Source organism: Pelophylax lessonae (assembly GCF_965119305.1).
Source record: "Pelophylax lessonae genome assembly, chromosome: 9".
Taxonomy (NCBI): domain Eukaryota; kingdom Metazoa; phylum Chordata; class Amphibia; order Anura; family Ranidae; genus Pelophylax; species Pelophylax lessonae.
Window position 1 is genome coordinate 261764282 of NC_138776.1, and position 22756 is coordinate 261787037.

The window sequence follows — 22756 nt, forward strand, 5'->3', positions numbered from 1 at the left end:
AGGTAAGCCTATAATAAAGCTTACCTATAGGTAGTGGAAATATCTCCTAAATGTGTACCGTTTAGGAGATATTTACATTACATGTGGCCAGTCACATCACTGACGCATGCGCTCTGAAGGAGCGGCCACTGGTGCCGTTCCTTCCGAGCCCAAGGCTGTGAACGGCGGCTCCCGCGCATGTGACGTCATTGCGGCTTTAGCCAATCACAGCACCAGAGCGAACCCGGAAGAAACTCCAGGGAAAATGTCAGCGGTGTGCGGGTGCTGCTGGAACAGCCTCGTTCTAAGGTAAGTATTACATAATGAGCTAGTTTGCTCATTATGCCTTTGTCTTACAGGGTTTTTCCCATTTTTTTCCAGAGTTTACATCTCCTTTAAAGTATAACTAAAGGCAAAACTTTTTTATTTAGTTTTGGATAGAGTGGAGATGGATTAGAACACATATCAGTTTTTATTGCTGTCTATGCCCCTATTAGGGAGATTCATCCTCTCTATTTGTCCTGTTTACCATTATCATTGAAAGTGAAAGTAAAAGAAATTACCCACATTTTGGGTTGTTCCCAGAAAAGTAATAGAAGGAAAATCTTCCAATGGGTACACTAGTTCAGGTGACCTGGGGGTCCCCAAGGAATTTTATTGATTACCACTAGCCGACCTCCCACCGTGTGGTGCTGGGGGGGGGTGGCGGGGGATGCCGATGCGCGGGGCCGGCAGCTGCGATTGCTGAAGAAATTTCCTTGTTTTACAGGGATTTCCTCTCACTTCCTGTTTGGCTATAAGACAGGAAATGAAGGGAAATTTCTGCTATGGGACACAGATGGGGAACAAAAAATCTGGCAGGGGTTATAACCCTCCCTTGCTCTATCCAAAATGAAAAAAAGAGTTTTGCCTATAGTTCTACTTTATTGCTCAAGAACATGCCAGTCAGTTAGACATCAAAACACACCTATTCTATAAGGTCCACAGGGCTAACAAAATACATTAGACCCCCTACGTGAGATCTACATGATATCTATATCATAGTTGGTCTCTAACAAATCATAATTTCATTCTGTTCAATAATATGTTGGTTGTTGGACTGTAAAACCTTGTCAGATGGAATTTTAGATGTCTATAGAATAGAGGGCAATAAGGGCGTGTTGATTGGAGCATAATAAAACAGTTCAGCAGCCCTACATCGAATCCCTCGGACTTTTTGATTGGGTGGGGTTGGCCCTGTGATGCATTCTCAATGTCATTTTGGCCTAGACTGGAAACCAGGAAGCAACTGAAGAAATGTAAAAAAAAAAAAGTTTAAAACAAGCAAATATAACATACCTTTCTATATATTTACTAATAACTAGCAGTAGAAGGATTAGAAGTAGTTAAAGTTAAATGAGAGAGATTCGTTCTGCTTTAAATTTTTTAAAGCCCATTTAGGTCTGTTGTGTGATTTTTTTATACTTTATAATACTTTCTTGCACCTTTTTTCTCATCTTACAAAAAAACGATATAAAAAATTATAAAGCTGAATCTCTGAATGATCTAATCAGCAATTTCGAGAAACTTTTGCCCCTGTAGGGAGTCACTATATTGTAAATACTGTTACATTCCATTCTGGGTGTGGCAGCAAGTGACTTTTAGTCCCCGTTCACACTAAGGTGACCTGTGAGGCGACCTGGTCGCCTCACAGGTCGCCTCCCATAGGGAAGCTGCGGACCCGTTCTAATAGGAGCGACACAAGTCGCTCCGACTTAGAAAAAGGGTCCGGAGCTTCTTTGGGGCGACCAGTAGGGGACCGCCATAGACTTCAATGTTATGAAGTCCGTGGCGGCCGCTCCGAGGTCGCGGCGCGCTGGTCGCGGCGCGCTGCTCGCACCGCGACCTCGGAGGTCGCGGTGCGAAGTAGCGTCGCTTGTGAACGGGGCCTTACTTTCACTTTTAATCCCATTTATTTTACTGTTTTTTATGTAAATATTCTCCCGCACCATTTCCTTGTCTTTCATTAAAATTATCATTAAAGCAGTACTATACTCACCTTCGCTCAGGCTTGTAACAGCGGATGCTGTGAATGGTTGTTTCTGCTAAAACAAATAGGGGTGGCTACTGTGTATTTAAAAGGTTGACTGTATACTATATCTGCTCCAGTGATGAACACTCTCATTCTGCTGGTGCTTGTATGGTTGTCCCAGAGCTGAAAATCCCTGCACTAGGTTCTGAGAGTGCAATCATCACAGTCCCATCTTAAGACATAGAATAAAAGCTCTGATCCTCATCATGCTTCAATGTGTCCTCCAACATTCCCCCTATCTCTTACATTGTACGATCATTCAGGAAGGTTACATTTCTCCTCCTGTGTCCTGTTTTTCTTCATGTTGTGTTTGGGCTGTGTAGTTTGTACTACTTTGACATACTGTACTATGTGATATACACTATATTGTCAAAAGTATTGGGACACCTGCCTTTACACTCACATGAACTTTATTGGAATCCCAGTCTTTATAGGGTTCAATATTGAGCGAGCGAGGGTGGAGGAACTTGACTGGCCTGCACAGAGTCTTGGCCTCAACCCGATAGAAACCCTTTGGGATGAATTAGACCAGAGACTGCGAGCCTTTTTGTCCAACATTAGTACAATATATGGGGGACATGATAGCCTGAGGGGGGACATGATAGCAATTTATAAATATCTCAATGGGGATCTCAGCTTAGAAAAAAAGCTGTTCAGTCGAAGGGATTGCATGAGGACAAGAGGGCATACAATGCGATTAGAGGAGAAGCGTTTTAACCTCAGGCAACGTGTGGGGTTCTTTACGGTTAGGGCTACAAGATTGTGGAATTCTCTACCACAAGAGGTGGTTTCTGCGGGAAGTATGGTGGCTTTCAAAAGACTCTTAGATGTACATCTCAAAGATCAGGACATTAAGGGCTATGTGAGATGATTACGGCCACACACACCTACACAGGTTGAACTGGATGGACTATTGTCTTTATTCAACCTCACCTACTATGTAACTATATGTAATATTTAGAAATATACTGCGCTAGGCAACAATTAACTTCTAAAAAAAGATGAGAAAAAGCAGCGGACATAAAATCTTTGAATGTTTGCAAAAAATCTAAATAATAGAGATAGAACAGGTGCAGCGCTGATCAGTTTCAAAAGAACCCACATCCAAGAAGGCAATACAAATGAAGTCTTCTGATAGTATGCTATGGAGACCACCACCGACACCCAATTGCACAGCCTCTTACCAATTAGCATACACCAGTGGTCTCCAAACTGCGGGCCAGGGGACGGATGCGGCCCTTTGCTTGTTTGTATCCGGCCCTTGGACCATTATTCCCCCTACTGTCAGCAACATTGCGGCATAATTCATGCCACTGACACTGACAATGGGGCACTATTAATCCCACTGATACCAGCGACAGGCACCATTCCTACCATTGACACCAATGATGGGGCACTATTTCTCCCAGAGTCACCAAAGATGGGATATTATTCCTCCCACTGACACCAACGACAGGGCTATTCCTCCCACTGACACTAATGATGGGGCATTTTTCCTGCCACTAACACCAACAAAGGGATACTATTCCTTCCACTGACACCAAAGATAGGGCACTAGTCCTCCCACTGACACCAATGATTGGGCACTATTCCTCCCACTGGCACCAATGATGGGGGACTATTTCTCCCACTGACACCAATGATGGAGGACTATTCCTTCCACTGACACCAATGATGGGGGACTATTCCTCCCACTGACACCAATGATGGGGGACTATTCCTCCCACTGACACCAATGATGGGGGACTATTCCTCCCACTGACACCAACGATGGGGGACTATTCCTCCCACTGACACCAATGACGGAGGACTATTTCTCCCACTCACACCAATGATGGGCACTATCCTTCCCACTGACACCAAAAATGGGGCACTATTCCCCCAACTTATACCAAAGGGTACACTGTTTATGCTCACTGACGCCGGGACTTTTTATACTCCCGCTGGCCACAGTCCAGGTCTCCTAAAGTTTGAAGGACAGTAAACTGGCCTTTTGTTTAGAAGGTTTGGAGACCCCTGGCATAGCCCTCACTACAAAGGTCTATGGAAGCAGTAGATCGATATTTGGTAGTGGCAACACTGGAATCCTATAAATCCAAAATGTGAGACCGCACTCAAGGAATGTGTAGAAATCAAAAGATGTCCTTTATTCTTCATAAATAAAATGGACAGACAGTGTATAGACAGACGTGCCAGGTTAACGCATTTCACGACACTGAGGTCGCTTACTCATAACCACAACACTGGAATCCTGACGGCTTGTCACCACAGTATTCCTCTCCATTGTGTCTCCATACAAAAAGATTGTCCTGATGTAGGAGGAGAGGACGGCGTGTTCTGCTCTGTCACTTCCGCTCCTGCGCTGTAGCCGCTGTTTCGGCTCTTCCTGTCCCAGACTCAGATTGCTACAGCGCAGGTATCGGAAGTGACAGAGCGGAACATGCCGTCCTCTCCTCCTACACCAGGTTGATCTTTTTGTATGAAGACACAATGTCGAGGAATACTGTGGTGACAAGCCATCAGGATTCCAGTGCTGCCAGTACCGATTAACGATTTACTTCTTCCATAGACCTTTGTAGTGGGTCTATGTTAATTGGTAAGAGGCTGTGGAATTAGGTGTCAGTGGTGGTCTCCATAGCATACTATAAGAAGAATTAATTTGTATTCCCTTCTTGTATGTGGGTTCTTTTGAAACTGATCAGCGCTGCACCTGTTCTATCACTGTCCAACATTAGTGCCTGACCTCACAAATGCACTTCTGGAAGAATGGTCAAACATTCCCATAGAAACACTCCTAAACCTTGTGGACAGCCTTCCCCAGAAGAGTTGAAGTCTTTATAGCTGGAAAGGGGGGCCAACTCAATATTGAACCCTACGGACTAAGACCGGGATGCCATTAAAGTTCATGTGCGTGTAAAGGCAGGCGTCCCAATACTTTTTACAAAATAGGGTATTTCTATTTCAGATACATTGGGTAATAATAAAAATAGTCAGGGAGCTGATACCATCCGAAATAGTCTAGATGTAGTCTGAGAAAGGACTTGCATGATTGCTCTGTCTATAAAACACCATTATACCACACATCTTTCACTAGCATCAGAGGGCATGGGAGTTATGATGGGTAATTAAGTCTAACTTCAGTGCAAAACATTCTCCACACTCTGTACAGGCAAAAGGGCGCTCACCAGTGTGAAGTTTCTGGTGTCGGAGAAGGTGTCCTTTCAGAGTGAAACATTTCCCGCAGTCTAAACATGAAAAAGGACGTTCGCCCGTGTGAGTTCTCTGGTGTATACGGAGCGCTCTCTTCCGAGTGAAACCTTTACCGCACTCTAGACAGGAAAAAGAACTCTCGCCCGTGTGACGTTTCTGATGTATAAGGAGGTCGTGTTTCTGAGTGAAACTTTTCTCACACTCTGAACATGAAAAAGGACGCTCGCCGGAGTGAGTTCTCTGGTGTCTAAGAAGGTCTGCTCTGTGTTTGAAACATTTCTCGCACTCTAAACATGGGAAAGGACGCTCGTCGGTGTGACTTTTCATGTGCCTGAGGAGGTGTCCTCTCCAACCGAAACTCTTCCCGCACTCTGAACATTGATATGGACGCTCCCCCGTGTTCGTTCTTTGATCTCCAGTAAGAGGTGACTGCGAAGAAAAATCTTCATTGCCTTCAGAACACAGGATTATTTCATCGTCTTTGTGTGAAGAAGTATCTAAATCGCTGGAAGATGATCTCTGGAGATTAGATGGTTCCAAGGAGCCATCTGCAACGTGAAGGGTATGGTTGATTTCATAGGGAATAGTATGTGACCTTTGAAAAGAATCTACAGGTTTTGAAGGATCCATGGATCTATCCACACAGTGAGGTCTATGATGTATTTTTTGGGTATCGGGGTTTGCTTCGTGAGAATCTTCTACATTATAGTCCAGAGATAGAATCTGATGTCTCTCCGGGGGAGTCACAATATGTCCACCTGTCGTAAAGACGTATTTTTATTAACATTCAGTAAAAAAAAAAAAATCATGCTTAGCAGTCAACGGCTCTGTTGGTCTTTCTCTCAAAGCTCTGGCATTAAGAGTTTTACAAACCATAAAAGCAATATAAAAAACAATCAAGGAGAGAAAAATAGTTAAGCAGGGGAAGAAAGGAAAGTAAAGGGGGACAGCATAAAGGGTACACCAGGGCAAGAACACAAAGTTTATATGGGAACTTCACTCTGATGGTCTACGAGGTATGACAATTTAATTCCTGGAATGCCCGTGGCATAGCTTTATGGTGGCGAGTCACACGTTGAGCGTGCTCTGACACGTTTCAACTTGCACTCGCCTGGGTCGCAAACCCGATGACTCAGTCTTTGCAGGGTAGTAGAAGAAATAACGTGTGCGTTGCGCTGTTGGCGGAAAATCAGTAAAAGGAGTCTGGCGCAGCGGATTATCATCATATTTTGCAAGAAAATTGGCAAAAGTGCGGTTGAAATTTTAGCTTTGTTACAGGCTTATGGTGAACATTCCATGAAGAATTCAAGTTTTTTTGAATGGCACTGGCGGATTAGGGAGGGGCGGAAAGATGTCCGCGATGACGCAAGAAGTGGGTAGCCAAGACCAACAGAAAATGTGGACAGAGAACCTGTTCAGAGGGAAAGTCTGGACCTCTGGCCCGACAAGTAGATCCTCCACCACGACGATGCTCCTGCACATGGTGCGTTAAGCCTCGTGAGTTCCTGGTCCAGAAATCCATTCTGAAACTTGACCAATCACGTTATTCCCCTGACTTAGGACCCTGTGACTTTTGGCTGTTTCCAAAATTTAAAAAGGGCCTCAAACTGACACAAATTTGATGACATTCCGGACATCCAGTGTGCTGCGACAAAAGTACTACGCAGCATTCCCGTAAATTAATTCCAGAAATGTTTCTGGCAGTGGCGCAGTCCTCTAGAAAATTGCACCGCTTTACAAAGGAGGGACTACTTTAAGGTGACAAGGTAAGCAAGTGTTTTTTTTTTTTTTTTTAATAGTCCATTCCAGGAATAAAATTGTCACATCTCCTATACTTTATAACCTAGTCTTTTTACTGGATGCTAAGAATGTCTGCTAATTTTTTTTTTCAATGTATTTTTATTAATAAACTTCACAATACAAATATAATAAAAAGAGACAAACAAGCTTCTGTACAATGTATGGCATTATCAAAAAAGTATGTCTCTGTAAAAAGAGGATGGAGGTTCAAGAACACCATATGACCTGTTGTAGAAGGCAAGTTCGGAGGCATGAATGGCAAGAAGGTACGGTATGCTGTCGTGTAAGAGACATGACAAATAATTGCCCCTGAGGAGACGTCTAATCTCAAATATAAAAACCAAAAGATAACTATCTTGTTAAGGGACATAATAAAGTACTATACAAACACTCATGTTGTTTACAGGAGAAAAGAAGAAGGATAGTAGAAATGCGAACAGTAAAGGTGAGAGTTGGGTTCAGAATGGTGGGAAAAGAAGAGCACCGAGGTGGAGAGAGAGGGAGTCCCGTTCCCCCCCTATGTATCACGCAAAGACATTAGGCCACAAGCTTGGCGCCCTTTGGGCAGGTTGACAACATTTCATGCATATTTTGAGGAATTTATCATGCTCGTCTTCAGAAAAGGCCATCAGCTTTTTGTTAATTGTACCATTAAGGCGGGTTTTGACTTCAAGAAAATTTAACGAAGGTACCGTAACGTTCAAGAGCAGGCTATTGCATGTTTAGTGGCACCAAATACAAACCCTATCATTTTCTTTCCTGCTGATTTTTTATTCTTTTTTATTTATCAATGGGCATACATTAGGCATGCAGGAACAAAATGCAAAACACTTTCTGCTTAGGTATTATTACTAATGCCTACATCTAGAGAAAGTTCCTCCTCTTTACTTATCACCATTATCCTAAATTCTTTAGCTAGAGGTCCTATTCACCATCACAACTATGGAGTCATTTCTGAGAGCCAGTGACTCTGATACACTTTCTCTGCAAGCAAGTTGGACTCTACTGACCTTCACCTTGTCTTCACCCGTGTAAAGTATTTTTCACTTTTAATTACATTTTGTTTTTTTTAACGTTAACGTCTGCTAAAAATTAAAAAGAGAAGTTTGGTATTGAAAAAAAAAAAAAACTTTCCTACTCACCTAGGTGGATGCATCATCGGTCCAATGCTGCATCTGTCCCTCGCCGCCTTGAAGACTAAGGACTGAGCAATCAAAGACCACAGATCGCTCAGTTCTTCAGTGAGCTGAGAGTGGTATCTGGTAGTCACCGGTCTCTGCTCTGCCCCTCCAGGGCTCACTGGAGTGCCAGACTGTGGAAGGGGCAGGTGAGGCTGGATCAAGATCTCAGCATCACATTGAGAAGCTGAGAAAAAGCTACCGGTCAGGCATTTGGGTGGATCCCGACAATATGGTTGGGATACTTGCAGGGCCTGGACCGGGTCTGTGATATCAACTGACAGAAGGCTTTACCCTGCTGTTGGCTTAAAACAGGTTACAGGAGTGCAGAAGTACACTTAGGTGCAGTAGGGCCAAAAAGCCCGTTGTTGGCTGAAAACAGGTCACAGGAGTGCAGAACAAGGTTCACTTCCATGATCTATAGGAGTTAGGAGCGGTAGGGCCATAAGAGCTTTGGCCATACTTTTCCCTTAAGATGAATCTCTGAATGCTCTAATCACAAGAAAAGCACTTTGACCTATGTAAGGAGCAACCATATTGTAAACTCTGTTACATTCCTGTCTGGGTGTGGCAGCGAGTGATACAGACATTTTCTTTAAAAGGTTAGAACTGCAAAAGCAGAGGCGATGAACAGTACATGTTTCCAATAAAACAAGTAGTAGACGCTATGGTGCGTGTAAAGGGTAAACTGGTTCTGGTGACCTGGGGGTCCCCAAGAAATTCCCTTAATTTGCAGGGATTTCCTCTCACTTCCTGTTTGGCTTTAATACAGGAAGTGAGCGAAAATCTCCACCATGGGACACAGATGGCGGAAAAAAATAAAATCATATAACCCTCCCTTACTCTATCCAAAATGAAAAAAAAAGATTTGCCTATAGCTCTACTTTAAGATGAATCTCTGAATGCTTTAATCACAGGTAAAAGCACTTTTGCCTATGTAATGAGCTGCCATATTGTAAACTCTGTTACATTCCTGTCTGGGTGTGGCAGCGAGTGATACAGATACTTTCTTTAAAAGGTCAGAATTGCAAAAGCAGCGGCAATGAACAGTACATGTTTGCAATAAAACAAGTAGTGGAGGATATGGTGTGTGTAAAGGGTAAACTGGTTCTGGTGACCTGGGCGTCCCCCAAGAAATTCCCAAATTTGCAGGGATTTCCTCTCACTTCCTGTTTGGCTTTAATACAGGAAGTGAGCGAAAATCTCCGCAACTGGACACAGATGGCAAACCCTCCCTTACTCTATCCAAAATGAAAAAAAAAGTTTTGCCTATAGCTCTACTTTAAGATGAATCTCTAAATGCCCTAATCACAAGTAAAGCACTTTGACCTATGTAAGGAGCAACCATATTGTAAACTCTGTTACATTCCTGTCTGGGTGTGGCAGCGAGTGATACAGATACTTTCTTTAAAAGGTCAGAATTGCAAAAGCAGAGGCAATGAACAGTACATGTTTTCAATAAAACAAGTAGTAGAGGCTATGGTGCGTGTAAACTGGTTCTGGTGACCTGGGGGTCCCCCAAGAAATTCCCTAATTTACAGGGATTTCCTCTCACTTCCTGTTTGGCTTTGAGACAGGAAGTGAGCGGAAATCTCTGCAACTGGACACAGATGGCGAACCCTCCCTCACTCTATCCAAAATGAAAAAAAAAAGTTTTGCCTATAGCTCTACTTTAAGATGAATCTCTAAATGCTCTAATCACAAGTAAAGCACTTTGACCTATGTAAGGAGCAACCATATTGTAAACTCTGTTACATTCCTGTCTGGGTGTGGCAGCGAGTGATACAGATACTTTCTTTAAAAGGTCAGAATTGCAAAAGCAGAGGCAATGAACAGTACATGTTTCCAATAAAACAAGTAGTAGAGGCTATGGGGTGTGTGTGTAAAAGGTAAACTGGTTCTGGTGACCTGAAGGTCCCCGAAGAAAGCTAAAAACTAGTTCGAAAACCTGCTCCATTGATGATCATTCTCAGTCTGCTGGTGCTTAGATTGTTGTCCTAGAGCCAGTAAAATCCCTGCACAGGATAGGATCTGAGAGTGCAATGGTCACAGTCCAATTTTAAGATACAGAATAAATTCTCTGATCTCCATCAAGTTCCATTGTGTCCTCCAACATTTCCCCACCTAAGATCATTCGGGATGGGCACTTTTCTCCTCCTGTGCCCCGTTTCTCTATATGTTGTGTTTGGGCTGTGTAGCTTGAACTACTTTATTATGGGATATACTGTAACTGTGTGACATGTTTCCATATAAGATGCAACTGGTAATGATAATGCAAGGACCTAACACCATCCAAAGTATAGTTCAGATGTAGGCTTGGAAACCAAGTACACAATTGTTCTACAGAATCATCTATGAAATACCACCTCACATCTGTGCCCTCGCATGAGATTTCTGATGTGTAAATTACATTTGATTTTAGTGTAAAACATTTTCCACACTCTGAACAAGAAAAAAATGTCATTCGCTAGGGTTACATTTCTAGTGTCTGAGAAGGTGTCCTTCAAGGGTGAAACATTTCCCACATCCTAAATATGAAGAAGTACACTCACCGGCCACTTTATCAGGTACACCTATTCAATTGCTTGGTAACACAAATTGCTAATCAGCCAATCACATGGCAGCAACTCAATGCATTTCGGCATCTAGAAGTGGTGAAGACAACTTGCTGAAGTTCAAACCGAGCATCAGAATGGGGAAGAAAGGGGATTGAAGTGACTTTGAACGTGGCATGGTTGTTGGTACCAGATGGGCTGGTCTGAGTATTTCTCGGATTTTCACAACAACCGTCTCTCGGGTTTACAGAGAATGTCGGGGAAAAGAGAAAATATCCAGTGAGCGGGAGTTGTGTGGAGAAAATGTCTTGTTGATGTCAGAGGTCAGAGGATAGAAAGGCAACAGTAACTCAAAAAACCACTCGTTACATACAAGGTATGCAAAATACCATCTCTGAATGCACAACACATCCAACCTTGAAACAGATGGGTTATAGCAGTAGAAGACCACACCGGGTGCCACTCCTGTCAGCTAAGAACAAGAATTTGAGGCTACAATTGGCACAGGCTCACCAGAATTGGACAATAGAATAATGGAAATATGTTGCTTGGTCTGATGAGTCTGGATTTTAGCTGCAACATTCAGATGGTAGGGTCAGAATTTGGCACATCCATCCTGCCTTGTATCACCAGTTCAGGCTGATGGATCCTTCCAGCAGGATAATGCACCATGCCACAAAGCTCCAATCATCTCACCACTGGTTTCTTCAACATGACAATGAGGTCACTGTACTTGTATCAACGATTCAGGCTGGTAGTGGCGGTGTAATGGTGTGGGGGATATTTTCTTGGCACATTTTGGGCCCCTTAGTACCAGTTGAGCATGGTTTAAATGCCACGGCCTACCTGAGTATTGTTGCTGACCATGGACATCCCTTTATGACTACAGTGTCCCCATCTTCTGATGGCTCCTTCCAGCAGGATAATGCACCATGTCACAAAGCTCCAATCATCTCACTACTGGTTTCCTCACCATGACAATGAGGTCACTGTACTCCAATGGCCTCCACACTCACCAGATCATGTCACTATGAGGTCAATGGCCTCCACACTCACCAGATCATGTCACTATGAGGTCAATGGCCTCCACACTCACCAGATCATGTCACTATGAGGTCACTGTCCTCCAATGGCCTCCACACTCACCAGATCATGTCGCTATGAGGTCACTGTCCTCCAATAGCCTCCACACTCACCAGATCATGTCGCTATGAGGTCACTGTCCTCCAATGGCCTCCACACTCACCATATCATGTCACTATGAGGTCACTGTCCTCCACACTCACCATATCATGTCACTATGAGGTCACTGTCCTCCACACTCACCAGATCATGTCACTATGAGGTCACTGTCCTCCACACTCACCAGATCATGTCACTATGAGGTCACTGTCCTCCAATGGCCTCCACACTCACCATATCTCATCCAATAGAGCACCTTTGGGCTGTGGTGGAACGGGGGATTTGCATCATGGATGTGCAGCTGACAAATCTGCAGCAACTGCGGGATGCTATCATGTCACTATGGAGCAAAATCTCTGAGGAACGTTTCAAACACCTTGTTGAAACTATGCCACGAAGAATGAAGGCAAAAGGGGGTCCAACTCGGTATTAGCAAGGTGTACCTAATAAAGTGGTCGGTGAATGTACTCTCTGGTTGCACTGCTTTCTAATTGAAACATTTCCCACACTCTAGACAGGAAAAATAACTCTCGCCATGTGGCTTTTTCTTTTATGTGCAAACAGGTCGTGTCTTCTAGTGAAACATTTCTTACACTCTGAACATGAAAAAGGACGCTCACCGGTGTGTAATCTCTGGTGTCTAAGAAGGTCTCCCCTGTGTTTGAAACATTTCTCGCACTCTGGACACGAATAAGGGCGCTCGTCGGTGTGACTTTTCATGTGCCTGAGGAGGTGTCCTTTCCAACTGAAACTCTTCCCGCACTCCGAACACTGATACGGACGCTCCACCGCGTTTGTCGTAAGACACGCCTGTGATGTGAAGCCTTCGTTGACGTCAGAACACTGGATTATTTTGGGACCTTTGTGCGAAGAAGAAGTATCTAAGTTATCGGAAGGTGATCCTTGCGGGTTAGATGGATCCAAGGATATATCTGCAACGTGAAAGCTTGGTTGGATCTCGCTGGTAACAGTATGTGGCTTATGGAAGGATTCTTCAGGTTGAGAGGGATCTATTGAGCTATCCACATAGTAAGGTTTGTGATGCAACGTTTGATGATCGGGGATCGCTTCTGGAGAATATTCTACAACGTCATTGTCTTCTTCTAACGTATAGTCCAGGGATGCAATCTTCTGTCTTTCCGTGGCCGTCGCGTTGTGTCCACCTGTTCACAATAATAACAACAGCAATATATAAAATAGAAATGAGCAAAAGCATACAAAACAACCGAGGAAAGGAGGAATAACGGGGGACAGCATAAGAGAAGGGACACTTGAAAAAGGGAAGACAGAACGCAAACTAGGAACTAAAATATTTACAATTTGGTCTCCCAATGGATGCTGTGAATGTCTGCCGATTCTCTTTTAATAAAAAAGATATTAACCACTTTTGGACCGGAAGGATTTGCCCCCCCCCCCCCCCTTAATGACCAGGCCATTTTTTGCGATCCGGCACTGCGTTTCTTTAACAGAGAATTGCGCGGTCGTGCAGCTCTGTGCCCAATAAAATGAATGTCCTTCCCCCCCCCCCCACAAATAGAGCTTTGGTGGTATTTGATCACCTGTGCGATTTTTATTTTTTATAAACAAAAAAAGAGCGACGATTTTGAAAAAATAACAATATTTTTCCAATTTGTTATATGAAATTCTCAAAACAAAAAATGTAAAAATCAAATTTTTTTAACATTTTAGGCCAATTTGTTTTCTGCTACATATTTTTGGTAAAAAAAAAAAAATCGCAATAAGCGTATTTTGATTGGTGTGCGCAAAAGATATTGCATTTACTAACTACAGGAAAGATTTATGTCATTTTTTTGGTTTTGCGATCTGTGATCTTTTGCGGGACTGCGACATTGCGGCGGACAGATCGGACCCCTGACTGACATTTGTGACACTTTTGGGGGGTACCAGTGACATTACTACAGTAATCAGTGCTATACATATGCACTGTTACTGTAAAAATGACACTGGCAGGGAAGGGGTTAACTTTATTGGTCATCAAGGGGTTAAGTGTGTCCCTAGGGGGGTGATTCTAACTGTGGGGGGGCATGGTTTGTGATGTAACCACAGAGACATACGATCCTACATAGCAGGATCGTATAGTCTCTGCAGTTACACCAGGGAGAATGACAGACGGCTTTATTTACATCAGCCGTCTGCCTTTCTCCTTCTCCTGAGGGAGATCGCGAATGGCTGGTGGACATCGGGTCCGCCGGTCACACGCGCGGGGGAGTCCGTGACCTCGCGGGAGCACGCCTCCGGCGGCGCGCGCTCGCTCCCCAGAGCCTCACAGGCTAGTGACGTACCGGTACGTCACTTTGCCTGGGAGGGGCTGACCGCCGCAGTATATGTACTTGCGGCGGTCGGCAAGTGGTTATAGTCCAGAGATAACATTTGAGGTCCCTCTGGGGTAACCACATTGGGTCCTGTTGGTGGCGCGCGCTCGCCCTCTACATGCTCGTGAGCGAGCGACGTACTCCCTACGTCACTTTGCCTGTAGGGGGCTGACTGCCGCAGTAAATAGTCGTGCGGCGGTCGGCAAGTGGTTAATCATTGCTGGTTTTTTTTTTTTTATTTAATACATTTTTATTAATTTTTCAGTATTACACAAAGGAGAAAAAAAAGAAAAAAAGACAATACAACATAATACAATACTAAACTAAATTAACTTAAAAAAAAAATGAAAAATCTTGAAAAAAAGGTTGAGGGTCTCTGCTAATATATATATATATATATATATATATATATATATATATATAATATTTGGGGGTTCTGAGTAATTTTCTAGCAAAAATAAAAAATGATGATTTTTTACATGTAGGAGCGGAATGCCAGAAATGGCGCAGTATGGAAGTGGTTAAGAATAAGGAGGTTGTGTTTTCTAGTGAAACATTTTCCAAACTCTCACTTTGTACCGTAACCGTCCAATTGTTGGCTGTTTGTTTGAGCAATAATAAAAACCATTCCCACACTCTGAACATAAAAAAATAAATAAATAAATAAAAAATATGCTCACCGATGTGTAATCTCTGGTGTCTAAGAAGGTCTCCTCTGTGTTTGAAACATTTCCCGCACTGTACACAGGAATAAGGGCGTTCATCAGTGTGACATTTCATGTGCCTGAGGAGGTGTCCCTTCCAATTGAAACCTTTCCCGCACTCCGAACACTGATATGGAAGCTCCACTGGGTTCGTTCTTGGATCTTCAGTAACAGACGCCTGTGACGTAAAACCTTCACTGACTTCAGAACACAGGATTACGTCATCGTCTTGGTGTAGGGAAGTATCTAAATTAGTGGAAGATGACCTCTGGGGAATGGAAGGGTCCAAAGGGCTATCTTCAACGTGAAGTCCTGGATGGGTTTCATTGGGAAGAGTATGGGACTTATAAAAAGAATCTTCAGGTTTAGAGGAATCCATCGATCGATCCACATAGTAAGGGCTGTGATGTATCATTTGGGTGTCGGGGTTTGCTTCGGGGGAATAATCTGCAATGTCAATGACTTCTATATTGTAGTCCAGAGATAACCTCTCCATGGTGGGGTGTCCACCTGTCAGAAAGAAGAACAAACAGTTATCTACAGATAGAAATGCCACCGTTCATCTATCATTATCCCATCAGTGAGCATGGTATTTCTAATGTATAAACGGGCCTGATTTCAATGTAAAACATTTCCCACACTCTAAAGAGGAAAGTTTCTTCACCAGGGTGAAGTTTCTGGTGTAGGAGAAGGTGTACTTTCAAACATGAAAAAGAACCTTCTCCCGTGTGACTTTTCTGGAGTATACTGACCTATAAGTGACTCATTTCCCACACTCTGAAGAGGAAAAATGGTGCTCACTGGTGTTGGAGAAGGTGTCCTTTCAGATATGAAAAAATACATTCTCCCACGTGACTTTTCTGGTGTATACTGATTTATGAGTGAAACATTTTCCGCACTCTGTGAAGTTTTTTAGGGTGTGGTGAGATAGCTATAACTTACAATCTCAGCAGCGCTGGCAGACAGAGATTCGATCCAAGGGACATCTTGGAGATCATAGAATGCTTTAATCGAAAACTTGTGCAGATTTTCAGAGATGAACATCAGATAGGTCAATTTTTCTGGTATATACTGACTTCTGAGTGAAACATTTCCCACACTCTGAAGAGAAAAAAGGGCACTCACCAGAGTGAAGTATGTGGTGTCAGAGAAGGAGTCCTTTCAAAAATGAAAAAGGATCTTCTCCCGTGTGACTTTTCTGGTGTATACGGACTTCTGAGTAAAACATTTACCGCATTCTGAAGAGGAAAAAGAGGTGCTCATTGCTGTTCGGAGAAGGTGTTCTTTCAGATATGAAAAAATACATTTTCCGACATGACTTTTCTGGTGTATACTGAGTGAAACATTTCCCACACTTTGAAGAAGAAAAAGGGTGCTCACTGGTGTCGGACATTCTCCCATGTGACTTCTGAGTGAAACATTTCCCGCACTCTGAAGAGGAAAAAGGGTGCTCACCAGAGAAAAGTTTGTGGTGTCAGAGAAGAAGGTGTCCTTTCAAACATGACTTTTCTGGTGTATACTGACCTATGAGTGACTCATTTCCCACACTCTGAAGAGGAAAAAGGGCGCTCACTGGTGTCGGAGAAGGTGTCCTTTCAGATATGAAAAAATACATTCTGCTGTGGGACTTTTCTGGCGTATACTGACTTCTGAGTGAAACATTTCCCACACTCTGAAGAGGAAAAAGGACGCTCACTGGTGTCGGAGAAGGTGTCCTTTCAGATATGAGAAAAGACATTCTCCCGTACGACTTTTCTGGCGTATACTGACCTGTGAGTGAAACATTTTCCGAACTCTGTGAAGTTTCTAGGGTGTGGTGAGATAGCTATAACTTACAATCTCAGCAGTGCTGGCAGACAGAGATTCGATCCAAGGGACATCTTGGAGATCATAGAAAGCTTTAAATCGAAAACTTGTGCAGATTTTCACAGATGAACATCAGATAGGTCGAAAAATGATAGTAGGTCTAGCTCCAGCAATATAATGTGCTCAGAACAGAAACTAAAGACACACTTAAAAAGGGGGGAAGTAAATCCGGCTGGCTGGTTGTACCAAGTTGATCGTTTGATCGATCAACTTGGTACATTCAGCCTGCCCTTTAATGGTTTGAGTGAAACATTTCCCGCACTCTGTGAAGTTTCTAGGGTGTCAGAGGAGATGTCCTTTCAGAAAAGACATTGCCCAATGTGGCTTTTTTGTTGTATACTAATTTATGAGTGAAACATTTCCCACACTCTAAAGAGGAAAAATGGCGCTCACCAGAGTGAAATTTCTGGTGTCGGTGAAGGAATCCTTTCAGACATAAAAAATGTCATTCTCCCATGTGATTTTCTGAATGAAACCTTTCCCACACTCTAGACAACACAAAGAACTCTTACCTGTGTGACTTTTCAGATGTGTAGTAAGGTCGTGTCTCCGAGTGAAACATTTCCCACACTCCGGACATGAAAAAGGACGCTCACCGGTGTGACATCTCTGGTGTCTAAGGAGGTCTGCTCTGTGTTTGAAACATTTCTCACATTCTGGACACGAATAAGGACGCTCATCGGTGTGACATTTCATGTGCCTGAGAAGGTGTCCTTTCCAATTGAATCCTTTCCCGCACTCCGAACACTGATATGGACGCTCTCCTACATTTGTCCTTTCAGTAAGGGATAACTGGGATGTAAAACCTTCATTGACTTCAGGCCACAGGATTATTTTATCGTCTTTGTGTGAAGTATCTAAATTACTGGAAGATGATCTCCATGGATCCAAGGATCGGTCGTCAACTTGAAGTCTTGGATGGACTTCATTGGAAACAGTATGGGACTCATCAAAGGAATCTTCAGGTTTAGAGGGATCCACTGATCTATCCAAATAATAAGGCCTGTGATGTATTTTTTGAGGATCAGGGATCACTTCTGAAGAACATTCTACAACGTCAATGTCTTCTGCATTATAGTCCAGAGATAAAATCTGATGTCTCTCCGTGGGAATTACATTGTGTCCACCTGATGAAAAAAAAGTAGGAGAAGGCAGGCAGTTAAGGTGAGAGAAAACGATGGAAATCAGTTTGCGCACTAAAGTAGGGTGACCAGACGTCCCCGGATTGAGGACACTGTCCGCGGTCCAAGTCTGTCCCCGGATTCAGGGCCAGGCTGATGTAGACAGGGCATCCCATGCTGGCTGAGAAACAGCCTGGTGGCTCAGCTGCTGATGCCCCCTGCTGGACAATTTCACTACTGCTGCTGTTCCATGGAGGAAAATTGACTGTGTGGAGGACTGAGAACGGGAGATGTGCAGATGGGGGGGGGGGGGATCTGTTTGTACACAGGCGAAGGCAGTGGGGGAGCGGGGGTCAGAGCTGATGCATGGAGAGTTTAGTTGTTGTGGAGGAAGGGCTAAGAGGTGGCTGCAGAGATAATCTGTGAGAGAAGGGTGCAGAGGTGAGCTATGGATGTGGGGGCAGAAATGTCCTCTGTGCATAGGAAACCTCTGAACCCTGCACTCTATTCCTAACACCCTCCTGTATATTATGTAGTCCTGTCTCCAGCGCTTTGTGTATTATGCAGTCCTGTACCCAGGGCTCTGTGTATTATGTAGTCCTGTGCCCAACGCTCTGTGTTTTATGCAGTCCTGTGCCTAGCGCTCTGTGTATTATGCAGTCCTGTGCCTAGCGCTCTGTGTATTATGCAGTCCTGTGCCTAGCGCTCTGTGTATTATGCAGTCCTGTACCCAGCGCTCTGTGTATTATGTAGTCCTGTGCCCAGCGCTCTGTGTATTATGCAGTCCTGCACCCAACGCTCTGCGTATTATGTAGTCCTGTGCCTAGCGCACTGTGTATTATGCAGTCTTGCACCCAGCGCTCTGTGTATTATGTAGTCCTATACCCAGCGCTCTGTGTATTATGTAGTCCTGTGCCCAGCGCTCTGTGTATTATGCAGTCCTGTACCCAGCGCTCTGTGTATTATGCAGTTCTGCACCCAACGCTCTGTGTATTATGTAGTCCTGTGCCCAGCGCTCTGTGTATTATGCAGTCCTCCACCCAGCGCTCTGTGTATTATCCAGTCCTGTTCCCAGCGCTCTGTGTATTATGTAGTCCTGTGCCCAGCGCTCTGTGTATTATGCAGTCCTCCACCCAACGCTCTGTGTATTATGCAGTCCTGTGCCCAGCGCTCTGTGTATTATGTAGTCCTTTGCCCAGTGCTCTGTGTATTATGCAGTCCTGTGCCCAGCGCTTTATGTATTATGCAGTCCTGTGCCCAGCGCTTTATGTATTATGCAGTCCTGTGCCATTTGCCAATAAAAAAAAAAATATGTCCCCGGATTTCATTTTAAAAATCTGGTCACCTTACACTAAAGGAGCCTGGTGGCATATATGTTCGAAAGATGTCAAAGTTGAAGAAAGGCCTTTATTGTGTAAATGTAAAGTAATCCAATGACTAAGTTGGGTGTATCTAAATAGTTCAGAGGAGGGGGCCTTGAACCTTTCTCTGAGAGACCGCCATGAGAGAACGGAGCCCTTTTCCAGGAGTGGGAAGGCGGAAGTGAAACCATGCGAGGGCCGACACGTTTTTGTATCAATGTGCATACATTCGGCATGCTGGACGCTGGAATAAAATGAAAAAAGCAATATCTTTCTGCTTTATTTTTATATTACCTGTGCCAACGTCTCGAGAGGACCCCTCCTCTTTAACTGTCACCGTCATTCTAAATTCCTCTGTAGACCGAGGATCACCTCTCAAAGATCCCGCACCTTCTTCCTCTTTATTCTCATCTTTTACGTTAATCAGTTCTTCCCCCTTAACACAAAGAATCATAGAAATTACATCTTAAAAACAGGAGCGCTAACAACCCTGGAATACACTCAGAGGTTGGAGGTTTTATCTACCTGATGATGGTGAGGGATGGTGTGATACTCCTGTGTGGAATCCCGGGAATATCGAGGATGGGGACATCTCTCTGGTGGGTTTCTGTTACTGGATCCATCTACCTGATCATGATGAGGGATGGTGTGATCTTCCGGTGTAGAATCCAGGGAATACAGAGGACGGGGACATTTCTCTGGTGGTTCTATGTAACTAGATCCATCTACCTGATGATGGTGAGGGATGGTGTGATCTTGCGGTGTAGAATCCAGGGAATACAGAGGACGGGGACATCCATCTGGTGGGTTTCTGTTACTGGATCCATCTACCTGATGATGGTGAGGGATGGTGTGATCTTCCGGTGTAGAATCCAGGGAATACAGAGGATGGAGACATCTCTCTGGTGGGTTCCCATTACTGGATCCATCTACCTGATCATGTTGAGAGATGTTGTGATCCTCCTGTGTGGAATCCCGGGAATATCGAGGATGGGGCCATCTCTCTGGTGGGTTCACGCTACTGGATCCATCTACCTGATGATGGTGAGGGATGGTGAGATCTTCCTGTGTGGAATCCCGGGAATTAAGAGGACGTGGGCATCTCTCTGGTGGGTTCCCATTACTGGATCCATCTGTAGGAAACACACACACTGACTGAATACATTCTCTCTATGTGTTTATCAGATGATGGGGGATCTAGGTGGATCCTCCGTACTGCTCTCTCCTTTACAATAAAGTCTCCTCTTACCCGGTGATGTGAGGGGCGGCTGATTCTCCATCATGACCTCCTTGTAGAGATCCTTGTGTCCTTCTAAATACTCCCACTCCTCCATGGAGAAATAGACAGTGACATCCTGACACCTTATAGGAACCTGACAAACACAATGATACAGTCACCATCCAGACACATCCCTTGTCTGTTACTGGATAATGTCCCAGAATTCCCAGCACCGCTCACCTCTCCTGTCAGCAGCTCAATGATCTTGTTGGTGACTTCTAGAATCTTCTTCTTCTTCTTGCTCTCAGGGATCAGGATGGGAGGTCGAGAGGACTCGTGAAGACAACTACTGGGATTCAGTTTCTCATTAGATGTCTTTTTCACAACTTCGTAATCCTATTAAAAACAGTCATATCTATCAGTATCTACAAAATCCTCCTCATCACCCCAGTCAGGTCTACATTCTAGTAAAAAAAAACAACTTCGTGTGACCTCCCAGAATCCTCCTCACCTCTCCAGTCAGCAGGCAGATGATCTCCAGGGTGAAGCCCAAGATCTTCTCTGTCATGTGACTTTTCAGGTTGTCCATTCTCATTCATGTGGTCATGTGACCTGCACAGGAAGTTCCTCTCTATAGATGGATAATGCTGATATGTTAGTTTTCAGGACCAGGTGGACAGGTCATGAAAAGTCTAAGCTCCTCTGGTGCAAAGACCATACCTGCCAACTGTCCTGTTTTTCCCGGGACAATCCTGGCAAATAGGAGCCTGTCCCGGGCATTTTACAGTGTCCCTGTTAATCAGGGACAATGTAAATCACAAAATTTTAATTTTGTGCCACACAGTGTCGCTCTCACCCCAGCTAGGAGTTGTAGTTCTGGCAGCAGGCTGTCTCTCTCTCGGTGCCCGCTCACTCTTCCCGCCTGTCGCAAATTTAACGTGTCACCGAAGGCAGGGTGTCAGCATGGTGCACAAAATCCGCCAGCAGGGGGAGGCAGAGCACCTTCCGACAAGCTGGAGGCCTCACACTCCATTAATTACTACTATCAATAATGTTTTTTTATAGATATAATTTATACACCTGTTAATTGATACATATATATAGTTTTCTAGCTCTAGATAAATGTGTGTACATATCTGTGTATGTGTATGTGTGTGCATATATATATATATATATATATTGCTCAAAAAAATGAAAACAGACCTCAATCCTCAATGGGAAAAATCTCATGCTGGATATCTATACTGGTGTGAACTATACTGGTATGGACTCTGTAATGTGTTAGGATGGTATGGACTGGGTAATGTGTTAGGATCTATACTGGTATGGACTGGGTAATGTGTTAGGATCTATACTGGTATGGACTGGGTAATGTGTTAGGATCTATACTGGTATGGAGTGGGGAATGTGTTAGGATCTATACTGGTATGGACTGGGTAATGTGTTAGGATCTATACTGGTATGGACTGGGTAATGTGTTAGGATGGTATGGACTGGGTAATGTGTTAGGATCTATACTGGTATGGACTGGGGAATGTGTTAGGATCTATACTGGTATGGACTGGGGAATGTGTTAGGATCTATACTGGTATGGACTGGGTAATGTGTTAGGATCTATACTGGTATGGACTGGGTAATGTGTTAGGATCTATACTGGTATGGACTGGGTAATGTGTTAGGATCTATACTGGTATGGACTGGGGAATGTGTTAGAATCTATACTGGTATGGACTGGGTAATGTGTTAGGATCTATACTGGTGTGGACTGGGGAATGTGTTAGGATCTATACTGGTATGGACTGGGTCATGTGTTAGGATCTATACTGGTATGGACTGAATAATGTGTTAGGATCTATACTGGTATGGACTGGGGAATGTGTTAGAATCTATACTGGTATGGACTGGGTAATGTGTTAGGATCTATACTGGTATGGACTGGGTAATGTGTTAGAATCTATACTGGTATGGACTGGGTAATGTGTTAGGATCTATACTGGTATGGACTGGGTAATGTGTTAGAATCTATACTGGTATGGACTGGGTAAGGTGTTAGGATCTATACTGGTATGGACTGGGTAATGTGTAGGATGGTATGGAATCGGTAATGTGTTAGTATCTATACTGGTATGGACTGGGTAATGTGTTAGGATCTATACTGGTATGGACTGGGTAATGTG

The 22756-nt window shown here is 43.9% G+C and overlaps 4 protein-coding genes across 4 annotated transcripts in view; 1 reads left to right on the top strand and 3 right to left on the bottom strand.

The window, feature by feature from the left end:
- LOC309564420 (uncharacterized protein) overlaps positions 1-22756 on the bottom strand; it is a gene marked incomplete at both ends in the record, with an annotated part of 648900 nt that overhangs the window by 295615 nt on the left and 330529 nt on the right.
- Positions 1-22756, bottom strand: part of LOC309563485 (uncharacterized protein) — a gene marked incomplete at its 3' end in the record, with an annotated part of 314854 nt that overhangs the window by 274282 nt on the left and 17816 nt on the right. The window lies entirely within an intron of this gene.
- LOC309562909 (gastrula zinc finger protein XlCGF66.1-like) overlaps positions 1-22756 on the top strand; it is a 471303-nt gene that overhangs the window by 31097 nt on the left and 417450 nt on the right. The gene's annotated exons all lie outside the window — the stretch shown is intronic.
- LOC309562641 (uncharacterized protein) lies at positions 4987-17962 on the bottom strand. The gene is made up of 4 exons (XM_082266912.1): positions 17391-17962; positions 14989-15522; positions 12596-13138; positions 4987-6018 (listed from the first exon to the last, which is right to left on the bottom strand). The coding sequence occupies exons 1-4, from the start codon at positions 17572-17574 to the stop codon at positions 5147-5149; spliced, it is 2133 nt and encodes a 710-aa protein (XP_082123038.1). The 5' UTR covers positions 17575-17962; the 3' UTR covers positions 4987-5146.